General features: G+C 37.9%; 4 protein-coding genes across 4 annotated transcripts; 2 read left to right on the top strand and 2 right to left on the bottom strand.

The window, feature by feature from the left end:
* Positions 1-2,834: 2,834 nt before the first annotated feature.
* On the bottom strand, positions 2,835-3,735 carry LOC119082008 (translocon-associated protein subunit delta). The gene is made up of 3 exons (XM_037191325.1): positions 3,530-3,735; positions 3,315-3,446; positions 2,835-3,241 (listed from the first exon to the last, which is right to left on the bottom strand). The coding sequence occupies exons 1-3, from the start codon at positions 3,644-3,646 to the stop codon at positions 2,984-2,986; spliced, it is 507 nt and encodes a 168-aa protein (XP_037047220.1). The 5' UTR covers positions 3,647-3,735; the 3' UTR covers positions 2,835-2,983.
* A 1,206-nt stretch (positions 3,736-4,941) lies between these two features.
* LOC119082086 (caffeoyl-CoA O-methyltransferase-like) lies at positions 4,942-6,743 on the top strand. Its single transcript, XM_037191449.1, has 5 exons — positions 4,942-5,198; positions 5,264-5,491; positions 5,570-5,758; positions 5,872-6,067; positions 6,721-6,743. The coding sequence occupies exons 1-4, from the start codon at positions 5,100-5,102 to the stop codon at positions 6,031-6,033; spliced, it is 678 nt and encodes a 225-aa protein (XP_037047344.1). The 5' UTR covers positions 4,942-5,099; the 3' UTR covers positions 6,034-6,067; positions 6,721-6,743.
* A 39-nt stretch (positions 6,744-6,782) lies between these two features.
* LOC119082087 lies at positions 6,783-8,859 on the bottom strand. The gene is made up of 2 exons (XM_037191450.1): positions 7,684-8,859; positions 6,783-7,011 (listed from the first exon to the last, which is right to left on the bottom strand). The coding sequence occupies exons 1-2, from the start codon at positions 8,798-8,800 to the stop codon at positions 6,815-6,817; spliced, it is 1,314 nt and encodes a 437-aa protein (XP_037047345.1). The 5' UTR covers positions 8,801-8,859; the 3' UTR covers positions 6,783-6,814.
* Positions 8,860-12,464: 3,605 nt separating this feature from the next.
* Positions 12,465-15,979, top strand: LOC119082057. The gene is made up of 3 exons (XM_037191388.1): positions 12,465-12,570; positions 12,735-13,051; positions 14,360-15,979. Exons 1-3 carry the CDS (start codon positions 12,526-12,528, stop codon positions 15,945-15,947), a joined length of 1,950 nt encoding a protein of 649 aa, XP_037047283.1. The 5' UTR covers positions 12,465-12,525; the 3' UTR covers positions 15,948-15,979.
* Positions 15,980-18,021: the final 2,042 nt, after the last annotated feature.

Here is an 18,021-nt window from a genome sequence, read left to right as displayed (position 1 = left end):
TAAAAAACAAATGTTCAAAACCCCCTGCTGAACCGTGGCGATCCTCTTGTCAAACGGACAGTACATAAACAAATTCCATCATTTATCTGTTGTGGACGGCTTATTTTAGGCACTTTCGCGAAATTGCCTAAAATATACCGTAGTTTGCAACAGATACGTAAATAACTATTGCAATAGAAGTGACAATAACCAAAATTAGCTTAGAAATTCCGATTCTCTTTACTTAAATATCAATATTGCCAACCCACAAAATCGACTGTCGCAAAAAGCTACATAAATATTGTACGCGATTTCGTACACGCCATGACACGCATCACAGCACTTTTTTTTCGTTACATGGTAGACATATAAATACTATTTGCACCCGGGTGCAAATAGCCATATAAAGACTATTTGCACCCAACTCCAACAAAATCGGATCAAATCATGTTTTTTTTAATGTAAATAATTGAAAAAAAAGCTACCGTTTTACTGCAGAAACGTGAGCTGATTGTTTTTAAAAAGTAACGAACAAAGTAATACTTGACTAGCCACTTTATTAGAGAAGCGCCATTGGTACTGATACCGCAAAAAATTATGTATTGGAATCTATTCAACAATATTATGGTAATAGAAGAATATCCATACATATGAGGTGATGAGTGAGTGTGTGGGCGAAAATTAGGCCAGTCAGTAAATCGGAAGCTTTAATTTTATATAAGTTCGTTTATTGAAGACTTGTTTTTACAATGTTTACAAAGTTGGATTATGTAACAAGCTAGTGGTCAGCAAAATAATCTTGCTTTTTAAACTATGAAAAGAAGGATGTCGTCAAGTAGTACAAAGGTTTTATAATGATAGGTTGGACATTTGTTTTCTTTATTATGTTTTTGTCGCTATCCTTTGGCAGAAGAAAAATTTAAAAAAAACTTCATTTGATTAAAGGTTCGGAAAATCGGAAGCTTACAGTGAGACCGACGCGAGACGGCAGCAAAGATGCCTTAAATATATCGTCCTAACTTTCATTCAAGTTTAGTTATCCCGTAAGAGGGAACGTGCACACTCGATCTGTGTTACATTTAAAAATGTAAAGAGGAAAATTAAAGGGAAATCATTCCATTAGCCTTTCGTTACGTATTGTAAAAGGGAAAAATCCTCTGAAGTTGCGTCTTTTCGTTACATTTTGTAAAAGGAAAACTTCAATCTCGAACTACATTTTGTGAAGAGGAAAATTCCCTGGAATCGTTCCATTAGCCTTTTCGTTACGTTTTGTGAAAGGAAAAACCCACTGGAATTAAGATTTTTCATTATATTTTGAAAAAGAAAAAAATCCTCTGGAATTAAGCTTTTTAGTTTAGTTTTGTAAAAGGGAAAAATGCCTCTGGAACTTAGTTTTCCGTAACATTTTGTAAAAGGGAAAATCCACCGGAATTTAGCCTTTTCGTTACGATTTGTAAAAGGGGAAATCCTTTTAAGTTTCGTCTTTTCGTTACATTCAAGGTTACATTTTGTAAAAGGAAAACTACAATCTCGAACTACATTTTGTGAAGAGGAAAATTCAATGGAATCGTTTCAATAGCCTTTTTGTTACATTTTGTGAAAGGGAAACCACACTGGAATTAAGATTTTTCGGTACGTTTTGTAAATGGGAAAAATCATCTGGAATTTTGTAAAAGGGATGTGCATAGCACAATGGGCCCAGCGGAGGTTCCGTGCGAGTACTACAATTAGAACTGCTGTATTTAATAAAAAACTACAATCTCGACCGATCAATTACATTTTGCGAAGAGGAAAATTCCCTGAAATCGTTACATTAGCTTTTTTGTTACGTTTTGTAAAAGGGAAAATCCACTGTAATTTGACCTTTTGCTTTACATTTTATTAAAGAGAAAGAACTACTGGAATAAATCCGTTTGCGTCAAGTTTTGTAAAAGGAAAAAATCCTCTGGAATGGAACCTTTCGTTACGTTTTGTAAAAGGGGAAAATCCCTTGTAACCGTTCTGTTAGCTTATATGCCAAATTTTGTAAAAATGAAAAATCCTGGAATTGAGCCTTTTTGTTAGATAAATACTAACGCACAATATAGTATATTACTGTTCCCATTTATTAAAAGAAAAGTGAATTTTATAAGCTTCAAAGAAGTATTTTCGTTTGTATAAAGCCAGGCTTCAAAACCGACTTGTTTTTCCAGTGAAACGGCAACGTTTTTCTTATAATTTCCATAACAAAAGCGTGATTTCCGTTGAAGTTGGGTGCAAATAGTCTTTATATGTCTATTTGCACCCGGGTGCAAATAGTCTTTATATGGCTATTTGCACCCGGGTGCAAATAGTCACTTCGGTAGCCTCTTATCACTAACACCTCCAAATTTGACACTTGTCAATTCAGTGTTAATGCTAGAAGCAGTGCTGTGCATGCATACATTGACTCGTGTAACAGGCGAGACGTAAGAAACGGTGCAGGTTTTGTAAATGTTTCCATTTAAAATTTGGTGGATGTGGATTGTATTTGAGGATTGAAGAACGTTTCTAAGTTACTTTCGTTGAGTGTCGTTGTAATTGTTTATTTCTCCCGATTTATCGAACAAGACCTTTTCGCTACCAAATTTTCCATTGGAGAATCTCCAAGTAAAAATCTGTGCCAAATTGTACGGAGTAACTAACGATGTCTAAAACTATAAACTGGTCTAAAGAGTTAAGCTAGCTTAGCTATCAATAAGTAACGTGGATACAAGTAAAATAACGATTAGCTGCGTGTACAGAAATGGTTTATTCGATGTCTGTATACCAATACCATGGACTGGACGGGTTAAAATCCTGTTGATGTCAGAATTTCATAGTGAAACGAGAAAATGAATTGTGTTTCCGTGATAGCGAATTTTAATAACATTAAATAAAAAAAGAAGAAAATTCGAAAACGAATCAAAATCATTCACTACACTCCGCATACACACCACACAGTCTCACCACTAGCACTGCAGCCCTTTGTCCTCGGTCACCTTGTCTATGACAACAATTTACTTTTCGTTGAAAAGGCAACGTACGCTACAACAGCGGCTAAGACTGCGGCTAAGATTTCCGAATTGATCCATGGACCATTGTAAGCACCAGAGTGATATACACTAACGGAAGCCAATTCCTTCAGTGAATTGACATTGCTACCCGATCGTTGTGCCTTTCGCACAGCACCGAAACCTTCCTCGTCGAACAAACGTACAACGCGTTCACCACGACCGGATGATGGATCCTCGGTCCAGCTAACCTAATTGACATTTCGTTCCATAAATTCCGTTTGCGGTCACACAATGAAAGTAATTTCAGTCTGATCCACTTACTTGGAATCGATTGTCAGAGATGCGTACTACTGGACTCAACTGTCCGTTCACTTCGGCAAATAGGGGGAAACCGTCAGCATCACTCTCTGCACAGTTCAAGGAAAATTCAGCGATGAGGGCGATCTGCGACACCTTTAATTGATAATCAAAATGGTTCAGTCATATTAGGTTTTCGGTGTGACCGAGTCCGAGCAGCGATTTTTTTCTTCACTCACAATTGTGGCATCCCGAGTTGTGAATGTGGTCGCCTTTATTTTTGGCTTTGTGCATGTAACAGCCAAAGTGGACGCTACGAGAACAGCAAAAGTGGCGAAAAATAACGTACGAGACATTTCAATTGTATTGAATTAACTTAGTTTAACGAAGTGCCGCACAATGAACGTCCGACTACACCGATCAGAGAAGTATTATAAATGACAACGTCAACAAGACCAAAGTTGGCTGCAAATGAAATGCAGGCCACGTTTTGCCACCGGACGATTTCCCAGTCGTAAAACACCGGTTTTCAGTCCCACCGCGTATATTGTGATGGCGGTTCGATTAAAGTATTTTAAACTGCAGCGGCGACATTTCGACACGGCCAATATCGTCAGGAACGATAATATCGTGCTGTGACGATAATATCATGTTATGCCAAAATAATGAATCACATGGTGTGTGTACTTTAGATAGCTTTCGAAAGATTTGAACTTCTTTTGAAATCCATTGAAAAAGTCGAATATTTCAGTGGAATGCGATTGTTTTATGTTCGCTGTTATCGAAACAATGAAACAGCAGCCGTACATGGTCCAAAAAAAACATCTTTGAGTAAAGGAGGATGATGTGAACCTCAAATTTACACCTCAAAGGTACAATCATCGTGTCACTACAGATGCATGTTCGGTATCATTAAAAAGCTAAAACCAGTAGCAATCAGGGAAAACGGTTTTTTTTAAATCTTTCTGCAACTTTTCCACTTCAAGGTGGTCGCCGAAATATTCGCATTTTTATCCCTACTTTCAACCACTCATAACTCAGTGTGGATGAATTATAAACCCAGCAAGACCATATTTATATTTACCCCGAGAGTACACTCTCCTTTCTCACGTTTTGTGTATGCGAAGTCGACGCCATAAGAGAAGTGCATGTTTTCGGTTTTCCACCACCTCTCCCTCAGCTCACGAGCATCGACGGATTTACAAAAGTATTTTTGGCATCAGTGGACCAAAAGGGCACTAATAAAAAACTTGAAAATGCGTCCGATTTCGGTAGGTGCGTTTTAACAAGAATCCCTCAAAAGAAGCGTTAAGCCCACGAAAGCCTTTTAAAAGACACAAATATGTCATACATAGTTTTGGCGTAACATGGAAGTATCTAGCAAAGCAGACTAATTGCTAATACAATATTCGCCGAGCAATGGTGATAGTTTAGTGAAATATGTTACCAGGTTCTCATTCCCAGGTTGAATCGAGCTCAGAATAGAAACTGTAGTTATAGCATATAGCAACCAGTAATACACATAAATCAGACAAAGATAATGCCCAGCGGAGAGGTAGAAAAATTTTGATTCTTTACAAATCGATTAATTGCACACAACAAAGCCAAACTGAAACAAGTAAATTATGTGATAACTACTGTGTGATAACGTCAGTCGAAAACATCTGTTGTTTCACAGGTATTAACACAGCCGCACCGATTTTTCTAGTTAAAATGATTGTCAGTGCGCAAAATATCGCCACACAATTTTCAGTCTTATTCACAAGTGAGATTTACGCTGAGACGAACGATTAGAAAAGAAACCAGGAAATGGATACGTTCAAAAGCTTCCGTTTTATCACACCGCGAATACAATACGCATTGGACCATTCAACAAAACTCAATGAGCACGTAGAAGAGTTGATGGAGGTATAAGTCATTGGTTGGTGTAGTGTAGAGTCTTAGTACCTTAGTTCATCATTCAAACGTTTCAGCTATCATTGAAACATCCATTTGGTCTCGTCATTGGTGCTAGAGGAGTACTTCAAACATGTACAGCACTGATTGAAATGATTCAAGCCAAAAATGTGTTGGATATCGGCTTATTTACCGGTGTCAGTGCGCTGACGTGGGCGTTAGCCATTCCGGCTGACGGTAAAGTTATTTCAATGGATGTCCGAGAGGATGAGTACAATAGTTTCGGAAAAAAGATCATTGAGAAGGTAGAACTGATCTCAAGCGAGCAATATACCATTTTAGAGTCAGACTAATTTCTAGTCCTGAAATTGTTTATTATATAGTCTGGTGTTGCGCATAAAATCGATGTGCGCATTCAGCCGGCCATGCAAACACTTCACGACCTCATCGGGTCGGGACAATCGGAAGCATTCGATTTTGCTTTCATAGACGCCAACAAATCGGACTACCCAAATTACTACTTATTGTGTCTTCAGCTTGTACGGCCTGGAGGAGTGATTGCCGTTGATAATGTGAGAAATTATTGATGATGGATCTAACAGCCCATGCTGGAGCCAAGGGCTTGCCATATTCATAGTTAAGATTTCAGAAATTGCACAGATTGAACTTCCTTTTACTTCTTTAGGCATTTTTTGGTGAAAGCGTTTTGAAAAACGAGAAAGACGAGTGTGGCACAGCCATCGACAAACTGAATAAAATGGCATCTACCAACCCCCGTATCCAGAGTGTGCTTTTACCAATTGAAGACGGTCTGCATATTATTGTGAAGAAGGTCGACAAGAAGTGATGGAAATGGCAGCTTTTTTTCACTACCCTCTTTAGTCCGGGTTCTTATGTCATCCTGATCGATTTAGAACGTTTTTGATTTTAGACGACGGGATATGATTGGGGTGAACCTTCCCGAACTAAGTTTTTTTTCTTGAGTGTTTTGAACCGGTAAATAACAGTAAAAACCGGTTTTAATGTGAAACTTAAAAGTGATATATCTCCGTTAAAACTAAATATGTTTTGATGGTTGGACCAGAGATTTAAAGGTCAGCTAGATCTGAACGTACTAGTCACCAGCTTTCCAACCCCTAACGTCAAATTTGATTTCGAAATGGCCAGGGAAACTGAGCTCAAAAATACACTTTTTAGGGAACCCAGTGATTTTTCCAAGAAAAAGTTGTTTTGACGGAGATGTTACACTTTTAAATTTTACACTAAAACCGGTTTTTACCGTTATTTCATCCAAGAAAGAGCTTTAGTTCGTAAGGTTTCGCCCTCCAATCATATTCCGTCGTTAAAAATGTAAAAAGTTCTAAATCGAGCAGAACGCTTTTTTTTCGACATAAGAACCCAGACTAGTCTGTTAAGTGTCCACTCCACTCAACAAAAAGTACTCCGTAAGAGAGCAAGCTGTCAAACAAAGAAAAAATTGAAAAAATTCAATTTTGTCTCACACGGAGTACTTTTTTGGTAAGAGGAAACTAAGCATTAAACTGAATCTGTATACAGGAACTGCAAACAGTGAAAGAAAATAAAAAAAAATTTGTGGCAGAACCAACGCAACATTTTTGCTCATAACTTTAATCCAAAATTGTTACGTCTTCTTCTTCTTCTTCTTCTTCTTCTTCTTCTTCTTCTTCTTCTTCAAGGGCTGCGAATTTCGGTCTTTTCTTATACGCTAAATAGTCTGGCGGTGTGCTTGTGATTGCAATTGCCCATCCACTTAACGGTTGCAACGTAATTTCGTCAAATTTCACTGAATGTCCCATATGTCCAGTAATAAGGGATGTGACACCCCTCTAACTAAAGGTGTTATCGTAAAGCTCCTCAATAGTGTATACTTTCGAACTAATTTATTTCACCGGAAACGTTCACACATTTAAACTAAAGCGTTTCCGCTAAAACGTAATTTTTAAGATTACCGCCGACATTTTATTTCTACTGGGTCATCCCTTTTGAACCTCACATCACACCAAACGACAATATTGTTGTTTGTTTACATGATTGGTCACCATAAATTTTTCATAAATTCGTTTGCTTTGATGAATATTTAAAGTAAACCGTTGATTGTAATGTTAAAAAAACACAAAAAGCACATTTCCGCACCAAATCTGATTTAAATCACATCGAAATCACCGAAATTATTACATTTTTCACAACCGACACTAAATTTTTGCTTTGGTGATTTGACGTTTCAAAAACAGTACTCATGTTACGATTAACGACTTTAACGACGATTCTCTTCGTTAAACCATATTCGACTAAGTTCAAGGTGGATGTGATTTGGGTGTGAAATTGAGTGGGAAGTGCTATTTTCATCGATTTTCTTTTTGTAAAATCTTTTAAATATGACAATATTATGAGAATGCCCGATGTACGACTTTCTTATTTTTCGTATTTCTGCTGATATTTGACAAAAAATCGCGAAAAGAATCGATTAGTCCCTCCCTTATTATTGCTCCAGTGTAGTACCGCTGGGCAGGCCTGGCATATTCGTCATAAATTTGAATGGGAACATGTACAACCCCAGGAGTAATTTTATCGGTGGCTATTCGGAGCCATTCAGCGGAGTTACCAATTTTCTTATCTCCGTTCCAATTGCCTGACTCGTCAAAAGCACTGAAGGCTGTGATCCATCCGTTGAGGTAGGTCTTGTCTACGAGTGTGCATTCCACCGTCACAGTACTGTAGTCGATGCGGATTGCTTGTCTCCAAAATTCATCATCCTTTCGGAAACCTTCTTTTACTCGCACAAATTCGTCCAAAATGCGCACGAGCATCGTTGACCACGAATATAATATGTCGCGACCGTTCAGTTCGAATTCTTTGAGTTTCACCACTCGCTGACGAATATCCTTCCAATCGTTCACGTCGCCTAAAATGGTCACCTCGGGTATGCCACACAAAATTGATTCTAAATTGTATTCGTAATAATTTTGCACTGTTGCCATCAGAGCTGCACCGGCGGTCAGTCTATCATTCTGTGTTGTTGTTGTAAAATTTGGCATAATCCAACTGGAAATCCATGGATTGATATTTTCGTCGATCAGATTCACGATTCGATCTATAAATCTACTGATTGGTATCTTGTCGACTGGTCCAAAAAATTGCACGACCATTCCCTTCTTTCCGTAGAAATTGACGAAGGAAGGGCGCAGTGCCCTAGCATTGGCATTTACGTACAACGAGAATTGGACCATAATTGCCGTCCACACATCATCTGGCCGTATGATAATATTGTGATGCTTCTGATAACTGTAGAAAACGGTGTCAACAAATCCGGACGATTCTCTCCAGGATATGGAATACGGATATTCCGACGGGAAATTGGTACCTTGTAACAACAGCGAACCGTTAATCTTCGTGTAAAGTTGGGTCGATTCCGCCAGGTGTTTCGTTGGATCAGAACTGCGGTCAGTTTGAACTGTATCGGCAGTTATGTTGTCGTACCATTTAATGGTCAAGGCATTTGCGTTATCACTGATTCTCGCTTGAATTAAAACCAAAGAACTTACTGCAACCGCACAACAAAAACTAAAATTTCTAACTGTCGAATTTCTTGTCATTTTCACTTCTTCGTGTTAGTTCTAGGCTTGATTCGAAAGAACTGATGCTCTCAAGACCTACATCATATTTAAATACTAAACGAGTCTCTTGCATCGTGCCCATCGGGTTGTCTTACGTGTGCATGGCGAATTTTCGTGTATGCATAACAGTTTGCTGAGTATTTGCTTGATGTGAGGTGGTGCTTAGCAGTATAAGATTGTTACATTCGGAGAGATTTAACAACGTCATTCACTTTATTGAATGTATGTCGTTTGGTTCGTTGGAAAAGTCTTGTACAGTCAAATCGGGTGAAAAGAGTTGACCGTGCAATTTGCGCGATGCAACAATACTTGAAGAGTTCCAGAAATGCTCTTAGGAATTTGTGTGGAGAAAATTCTAAGAACAAGGTAGGACAAGACAATATAAAGAGGTAATTTTGACTACAAAGACCAAAGTCGACAATTGTGAGCAAGATGAATCATCAAAAGCTCCTAAGAGCTCCTGTGTCGTTTGTAGTAGTGTGACTAATTCTTATTTTTCTTTTTTGAATTTGAAGTCGAACTGTACGTACGATCATCCGAATGCTATCGAAACTAGACACAGACAATTTTACTTTAAGAAATTGTGTTCGCAATGTGTCCGCAATACCACAAAATGCATCGGATTCTACATTTCTTCTTCAATTTATCTATTACGATATTCTGTCCAGTCAGGCAAGTCCATTAAAACCTTGCAAACTAGTTTCAGATTTGCACTGTCTATCTATACACAATATTTAACTGAATTCGTTTCGATCAGCTATCAGCACATCAGAGAAAGCACAATATGCTTGATGACATTCGTTTCTGTGCAGTTACTTATTAGGTATATTCTCTTCAGATTCTCTTTCTAGGACACGGTCATAAATGGAATCGTCATAATTTTCATTTAATAAATATTACTGGGGTCATCAAATTCATTAAATGCGAACTTGAGCCGGCATTTTCGTTGTCTGCTATTACTATACTAACTATATGTTCTAGAACGGGAATCTAAATAAAGTCGGAGCATTATAATTTGATCGATTCTACTCATTTAATTCATTTTTAAATAATTGTAGTTTTCGAAGAACACATTTCGAAAACATTACAGTATAAAAGCTTAGACACGTGCATTTGAACGGATTACCCGCAGGTATACCACGAGTAAACAGCTCTAATGCGCATGTGTAAGCTTTTATACTGTAATGTTTTCGAAATGATTTCTTGAAAAACTACAATTATTTAAAAATGAATAGAATCGATCAAATTATAATGTTTCGACTTTAGATAATCGGAATTTTTGCAAAGAAATTTCATTTAAATTGCACACAGTGCCACACACAGTGAAAGATTCTGTGCTTAATATCGAACAATGAATTTTGAAACAGAAAATAAAAATGCGCAGAGATGACTATAATGAACTGCGCGAAATTTATTCATTCTCCATCATGTATGGTCACCACGCTCGAATTGTCCTGAAATTTCGACCACTTTCTGAGGAAACGGCGACTTGTCGTCGTTTTTTCAGGGACTCGTCGTTTCTTCAGGAAGTCGTCGTTTCTTCAGGAATTTGTTGATTTTTTTTGCCATTTCTTTAGCACATTTCCGTTTCCTAACATTTAGTAAAACGAACATTAGAAAAATTTGAAAGGTGAAGAAACTGCAACAAGAATCGATGACTTCCTGAAGAAACGGCGAATTCCTGAAAAATCAACGACCAGTCGCCGTTTCTTCAGGAAGTCATCGATACTCATGTCGTCGAATTTTCAGGACAATCACACTCGACGGGTGGTTAAGGTCAAGGCTGTATACTTTGGGGAGGTCACGCAGATGCAGATACGCGGGTTACACACCACGTTTCATACAAAAAATTCACCACGCCATACAAATTTAATTTTGGTGAATTTGTTTGTATGGAAAAGGTGTGTTCCCGCGTATCTAATAAAATGGCGATCTGCGTGACCTCCCCAAAGTATACAGCCTTGCGCAACCAATTTTCCATTGAATGGTAAAACTTTAGTTGGAAACCGATAAATTTATGGTTGCTAGGAATCTCGCGCCGCGTCATTCACAATAATTCACATTTTGACACATTTTGACACATTTTGTATAAGGAAGATGTCACTTTGTGAATTATTGTGAATGACGTGGCGCGAGATTCCTTAACACCAAATTTATAAATGTTTCTACTGAAAATTGTTGTTTGAGAGACTTTACGGTCACCACAATAGCAACTGGACGTTTTCCTGCGTCTGAGTTTTCGTTTGTAATTCGATCTGTAGCATACGTTAGGCCGAAAACACACCAGCAATTTGAAGTTGTTGTTATCGACTATTATGCTGCGTTTTCCTTTGTAAACCGATATTCACCAATTTCACCACAAGCTAAACAATGGAAAGGCCAGAATAAATTGTCGATCTCATCAACGGAACGTGACCGGTTACTTTGTCTGACGAAACAAGTGAGTGAAATATTAGTAAGGTAACTAGCTAACAAATTAGTGAATGAGATCATTGACGGAGAGATGAAGCTATATCTGCAGTTCTTAGTTTGTTTATTTGTCACGATATGAAAAACATCTGTGACAATAAACTAAAATTATTCAATATTCTCAAACACATTTATAGGAATTTTCTGGCAGCAGTCAACCCGTACGTAACCCAGCAAGGGTGTGGCAAATTTGTGTCGTACTTCTATTTATCTTCTATCACACAAATAGTGCCAGAAAGTTTAATCTGAATCGACACTTTTAATTAGGAATTTTAAGGCGAAAACACGCGAGTAATGTTTGAGATCGAAAAGTACGCTGCGTTTCCATCGTTATGCTAAATACGGATTACAATGGAAAACGCTGTATATTTGTCGATTTCAGCAACTTTATGCTGGAGATAGACTATCAATTTTGAATGGTTGAAATTGACAACTTACTATGAATCATTTTGACCACTTTTTTTGTTTAGACTGTTATGATAAGAGAGAAAGAAATATAATTTAGGCCAGTTATTTTAACTTGCCTTGGGGGATATGCCAACAATTTATAGACTGTTATGATCAGAGCGAGAGTTCCGAAGACCAGTTAATTATAACTTGCCCTGGGGTGCTTGTCATTGCATATTTTCGTATAAATTTTTGACATATCCCCAAAGGCAAGTTAAAATAACTGGTCCAAATTATATTTCCTTCTATCTCATCATAACAGTCTATATGGAAATGTTCAATGACAAGATCCCCAAGGCAAGTTATAATTAACTGGTCCTAGTCAATTAAAGCTACGTTCACTCCAACTACAGAAATGTCGCAAAAATGTTCAAATTTTCGTTACGCAATATCATAAATATCGATACAAACATAGGAGTAAATGCGCTAGCCTCAACACTGCATTCGGATGCAAACTGAATAATTTTGTAAATACGTCCGGGTTGAAAGTCGTTCATTACGTTACATTTTCGGGAATTTTGGACCACTTTTGTCGGTAAAGGATAATAAACCTATCGGGTGAAAATATATGAGAAGTTTTCGTGTGATATTGGTTTAACAAAAAGCACGTACGATAACCTTTCAGCTTCTCCTTCCTTGTTATGGTGGAAAACTATTGGGGATGTTCTTATCTTTCTGAATAAATATTCGAAACATTTGTTTTGTTTTTAACATTTTATTCACTGTTTTGCAATTTGGTATTTTTGTTTCAGTACTTTTTATCGCTGTGTTATACACATCCAGATAAAATGAAAATTATTTTTTTAATTGTCATCGTCAGCAGCAATATTCAGGTAATGATCTACTTTCATTAGCAAGGACTGAGGCAGAGCTCGTTGACTTCTTTTCCACAAAGAAATTCACGTCGTAATATGAGTGAACCGTCTATTTCAAAACATACCGCATAGCGGGTTATTTTAACGCTTAGTTTTTGACATTTATTAAATGACTTTGGCAGAGTTTCGTTGCTGAATGGGATCGACTGATTGTGTACGAAGGAGGTGGTATTTTAATGGACAATACAACCACTGGTTTCAGCTCCGTCAAACAACGAGCCGAATCCATATTCTGCGGAACCGGACAAAGTCAAGGTTGTTTGCTAAACGATAAATGTTGTAAATGTGCGACTGGATCCTGTGATACAGACAAAATTGCTGAAGACTTGACGGTAATGTTGGAAAAACTTTCAACATCATCAGCAGCTCATGTAGGTCAGGTAGCCGCCACTCTACACGATTCAACTGTCGATATTCGAGATTTCTTCACGAAAACCAATCAAACACTTCTTCTTCTTCTTCTTTTTCAGCCTGTTTCTATCCACTGCTGGATGTAGGCCTCTCCAACTTCTTTCCATTTCGTACGATCCATTGCCATTTGCTGCCAGTTTGTACCTGCAATATTCTTAATTCCGTTTGTCCATCTCTCTGGTGGTCTACCTATAGCTCGTCTTTTATATGGTCGCCAGTTCATGATGTTTTTGGTCCAACGTTCGTCTGTCCTTCTTGCAATATGTCCCGCCCAGCTCCATTTCAGAGATGCTATTCTTTCCATGACATCAACGACCCTGGTTTGTTGTCGAATCCATTGATTCGTCATTCTGTCTCTGAGTGTTATTCCAAGCATACTCCGTTCCATGGCTCTTTGTGTCACTCTCAATTTTTCTTCGGATGCTTTCGTTAAAGTTAACGTTTCCGCTCCATAAGTGAGCACTGGAAGGACACAAGTGTCGAAAACTTTGCGTTTCAGACTATTATTCATTTTGCTTTTGAAAATGAGTCTGAGTTTTCCGAACGCTGCCCATGCAAGACCAATCCTACGTCTTATTTCTGCAGTTTGGTTGTCCAGACCTAACTTCAGTTTATGTCCTAGATATACATAGCTGTCGACTCGTTCAATGACAGTGTCACCAATTTTGATTTCTCTATCGTCCCCGATGTTGGTCATGACTTTTGTTTTCGATAAGTTCATCTTGAGGCCAACTTTGTTTGCCTCTTCACTTAACTGTTGTAGCATAAGCTGAGCCTGACCTAGATTCGCTGCTATCGGTACAATGTCATCAGCGAAGCGGAGATTGCTCAGGTACTCTCCATTTATCTTTATTCCCATTTTACTCCAGTTTAACTTCCTAAAAACACTCTGCAGAATCGCCGTGAATAATTTCGGTGAAATGGTGTCACCCTGCCTTACACCTCGGCCAATTCTGAATTTCTCCGTGCTCTTATGAAGTTTTATACATGAAGTAGCATTTTTGTACACATATCGAATTGTGTTGGAGTACCTTGAGTCTACTCTACATTCGTCTAATGCGTCCAATATCGACCATGTTTCCACTGAATCGAAAGCTTTTTCGAAGTCTATGAATAGCAAGACTATGTCGATGTTGTATTCACGACACTTCTCAATAAGCGTTCTCATCACTTGCAAATGGTCGTTTGTGCTGAAACCAGATCTGAAAGCAGCTTGTTCAACAGGTTGGTAGAAGTCGAACTTGTTAGTGTTCCTCTTCGTAATGATTTTCATAAACAACTTGTAGAGTGTTGACAATAGGCTTATGGGTCGGTAATTTTCCAGCTTTGTTCACTGTCAAACACTGTCTCGAGATAAGTTACAAAGGCACATCGTGACGACATTCAAATCGATCGTCAAAATTCCTTTCCTTTCCTCGATTGACGATGTTACCAATCGCATTGTAGACACACTACATCTGATAAAAACGGATTTGAAAGACATAACTGAAGCCGCTAACATTGAAACTAAAAATTCAGCAGCTAGGGACTTAGGGCAACACGTCATCATACTTGCTGATATCACCTCTAAACTAGCGAAAGTTATATCGGGCGTATGCAATTTACAGGACTCACTACTAGAAGAAACTTACACGGTCATACTGGTCACAACCGTCGCTTTTTTCTTCGTCGGACAGACTTTGATGATTAATGCAAAGCAAGTGAATAAAGTCGGATTCAGAAACGACACCGCATCAGATATTTGCATGCATGTGTCGTTGGCTCTTCAGCAGTACGTTCTTGTTATTCAACTCTTATCTGAATGTCCGAACATTGAATCTCTAAAAGAACGTCTACCTGGAGTCCAATCGTCATTGTGCAAAATTAGTGATGAGCTTAGAGGTGGCATCATTTCAGCAATTGGAGAGGGATACAATGCGAAGTCACAATCATTATTTGGAATCGTTGATGACATAACGGATTGTGTTAGGGACAACAAACTTCTGCAGGAATCGGAATCAGCCATCAATGAAACTATTGTCTCGTTGTTTGATGTTTCCGACGCAATACTAGCTGGAAGATTAAGTTGTTTCTGCATTAATGCATTCGATAAGACCGTGTCGATTCAGCTGCGAAACGTCCTAGTTCATCTTCATGCAGTTTTCTTTTTCATTGCAAATATTCCCGACGACTCCTTCTCTAGTGGCGACAAATTGGGAATGTTACTCGCAACTATGAATGCCATTGTAGACAAAATAATGTGTGGAATTGCTGGCGTCATGCAATCAATTTTGAGCCTGGGCGATATAACTGAAGGCGGTTCGAGCCTGATACACGTTTTCGAAGCGGTTGTAACCGTTGCGATCAGTGTAGTGTCCAGTGTAGCTTTGATATTTACCGAATTAAAAGATGGATCGCATTCGGTTGATTTATCGAAATCAATGCCGCATATCATGCTCATTACAAAGTATCAAATAGTTGCGGCCGGGGACAGAATAAAGCAGATCTCGGAAGATTGTGGTAAAGATCACGATAAGTATCAAATAGATACTTTCATCGACATGTCGTTAATGATCCAATCGTATAACGAATTTAAAAATGACGTTGCCGATGCGGTTGCTAAATTCCATTGCAGTGAAGGTAAAACGGCCACTGGTGTTGGCGATGTTAACTCAAAAAACGTTGATGGATTTATTGGGAAAATTAAGGCTTCGACCCAGAGATTTTCTCAACGCTCTGGTTTTGGTCAGGCGACTGCTGTAGCTGTTAACGACATTCTAGGCGAAGTATATGATACATTGAATCGACTGTCTACAATATCGTTGGGAAAAGGAAATGTACTAAAGTTGGTTTGCCTGACAATAAGCAACTACTATTTTGCATTTGTAACCCTGAACAGTATCTTCAATAGTTCCCGATATGGTACGAACGCTTCTGTTTTTTAAATTCTTAGAAAAAATATATTTTTTTTTGGATCGCAATTTGTACAAAAATTTATTTGGTCGTGGATCATCAGACTTTAAAAGTATATGAATCATGAGACTGTGACATTGTAACCATACTCGTTGGTGAATATATTCATCTATTAACATGGAAGATCCCTTACTACAGCAACGCACTTCAAGTCTGAGTTGTACTCTAAATAGGGTATTGAAACTTGGCAGCTGCGATATGTCTCCAGCTGTAGTTTTTGAGAAAATGCAGCTGTCACAGAAAATATTTCGGCCCGTAGCTGTCACAGCTGTATTTTTCTACTTGCTATCAGAGCTGTAGTTTAGCTGTGATTACCTACAATATAGTGGACCTGCTTAGGCAAAAAAATCGTGCATCTTACAAAATACGAAATTTCTATTGGTATGTGTGTTTGCCCTCTTAATTAAGAGGGCAAATTGAACTATCAAAAGCGAACGCATACATGTATTGGTGTAAAATTATACGAAATGTGTATCTTATACAAACTGATGTTGGGACCACATTTCGTCGTACAAACTTCCTCTCTAGGTATAATTACTCTAAGGTAGAAATACTCTTCCTTTTAATCAAAACGTATCACCTATGAAACCTAAACAGCCTCGATGAAGCGGGTAACAGTGGCAGAGACGGAAATTTTCGACATGAGAAAATGCGACAAAGTAAACAGCCTCGATGAAGCGGGTAACAGTGGCAGAGTCGTTGTGTCGTTGCGTCATTTTGCGACAAAGTGGTTCAACGAAAAAGTGATAGTTGAGAAAATTCTAAATTATATTTTTTGTTTTGATGTGGTTGATTGTGATGATTTTGCGTTTTCTTTCGTACAAAAATATGAAAATTTGTGATTTTATTATCAATAATAAGCTTACAACATACTACGTAGTAAAATTCGTGTATAGTGTTCTCCAAAAAATTAAAATCCGTGTTGAATGTTCTCATAAACATAAACATCCAAGGCAAATGTTCTCCAAAAATTTCCTGTGATTGATTGAAATTAGATTTTCTCAGTTCAGGTTTGTGCTGTTGCGAGCATTAGCTATGAACAATTGCGGGCATTAGCTAGGAACACTTTGAATATTATTTTGCACAAAAACCTCAACCCAAGCTAATTTTAAGCCTCAAACCAACCTGATTTAAATTAGATTTTATCGTTTCAGACAAGGTTTGAGTTGTAGTGAGCATTACTTAGGAATATTTTGATTATTTTTTGCATTCAATCAATTTAATCCAATTCTAAAAACTTCTCTCATTCAAAAATGCAGAACCACTTTGTCGCATTTTCTCATGTCGAAAATTTCCGTCTCTGCCACTGTTACCTAAACAGCCTCGATGAAGCGGGTAACAGTGGCAGAGTCGTTTTGTCGTTGCGTCATATTGCGACAAAGTGGTACAACGAAAAAGTGACAGTTGAGAAAATTATAAATCAGATTTCTTGTTTTGATGTGGTTGATTTTGATGATTTTTCGTTTTTTGTGTGAAAAAGTGTGCAAAACTATGATTTTATTATTAATAATTGGTTAGCAATGTACCATCCGTGTACAGTGTGCTCATAGATATTAAAATCGGTGTTCAATGTTTTCAAAAACGTAAAAACCCGTGGCTAATGTTCTCGCTTTCATAAACATTAAAATTGTTTTTATGTGAATAGATCCAAAGAAACTGTTACATTGAGATATGTACCTAGGATAGCACTCACACGACCTGATTCATTTCCTGTGCTCTAAACGGTGTAGATTCTAGGCCTGAGACTTTTTCTGAATCTGTTTATGTGATGAGATTTTCGCTGTTTCAGTTCCTGTGATCAATCGATTAAAAACCTAAACCCAACCTGATTTCAATTAGACTTTCTCGTTTCAGGCTAGGTTTGAGCTGTTGCGAGTATTAATTAGAAAAATGTTGATTGTTTCTTGTGTTCAATCAATTAAAATCGAATTCTTAAAAATTCAAATTCAAAAATGTTGCGCTAAGAAAATCCAAATTTTACGACAGAACCACTTTGTCGCATTTTCTCATGTCGTAAATTTCTGTCTCTGCCACTGTTACCCGCTT

Source organism: Bradysia coprophila, unplaced genomic scaffold, assembly GCF_014529535.1.
Source record: "Bradysia coprophila strain Holo2 unplaced genomic scaffold, BU_Bcop_v1 contig_373, whole genome shotgun sequence".
Taxonomy (NCBI): Eukaryota; Metazoa; Arthropoda; class Insecta; order Diptera; family Sciaridae; genus Bradysia; species Bradysia coprophila.
This window is presented reverse-complemented; position numbering and strand designations above follow the sequence as displayed.

Bases quoted from the DNA above. Each gene is read 5' to 3' on its own strand.
- LOC119082008 (XM_037191325.1), bottom strand. From the start codon at position 3,646: ATGTCTCGTACGTTATTTTTCGCCACTTTTGCTGTTCTCGTAGCGTCC. The intron at 3,447-3,529 runs GTGAGTGAAGAA...TATCAATTAAAG, and splicing joins CAACTCGGGATGCCACAATT to GTGTCGCAGATCGCCCTCAT. The intron at 3,242-3,314 runs GTAAGTGGATCA...AATGTCAATTAG, and splicing joins TCTCTGACAATCGATTCCAA to GTTAGCTGGACCGAGGATCC.
- LOC119082086 (XM_037191449.1), top strand. From the start codon at position 5,100: ATGGATACGTTCAAAAGCTTCCGTTTTATCACACCGCGAATACAATAC. The intron at 5,199-5,263 runs GTATAAGTCATT...CAAACGTTTCAG, and splicing joins ACGTAGAAGAGTTGATGGAG to CTATCATTGAAACATCCATT. The intron at 5,759-5,871 runs GTGAGAAATTAT...TTACTTCTTTAG, and splicing joins GAGTGATTGCCGTTGATAAT to GCATTTTTTGGTGAAAGCGT.
- LOC119082087 (XM_037191450.1), bottom strand. From the start codon at position 8,800: ATGACAAGAAATTCGACAGTTAGAAATTTTAGTTTTTGTTGTGCGGTT. The intron at 7,012-7,683 runs GGGAGGGACTAA...CATCCCTTATTA, and splicing joins CTACACTGGAGCAATAATAA to CTGGACATATGGGACATTCA.
- LOC119082057 (XM_037191388.1), top strand. From the start codon at position 12,526: ATGAAAATTATTTTTTTAATTGTCATCGTCAGCAGCAATATTCAG. The intron at 12,571-12,734 runs GTAATGATCTAC...TGACTTTGGCAG, and splicing joins TCGTCAGCAGCAATATTCAG to AGTTTCGTTGCTGAATGGGA. The intron at 13,052-14,359 runs TCAAACACTTCT...CTTTGTTCACTG, and splicing joins GATTTCTTCACGAAAACCAA to TCAAACACTGTCTCGAGATA.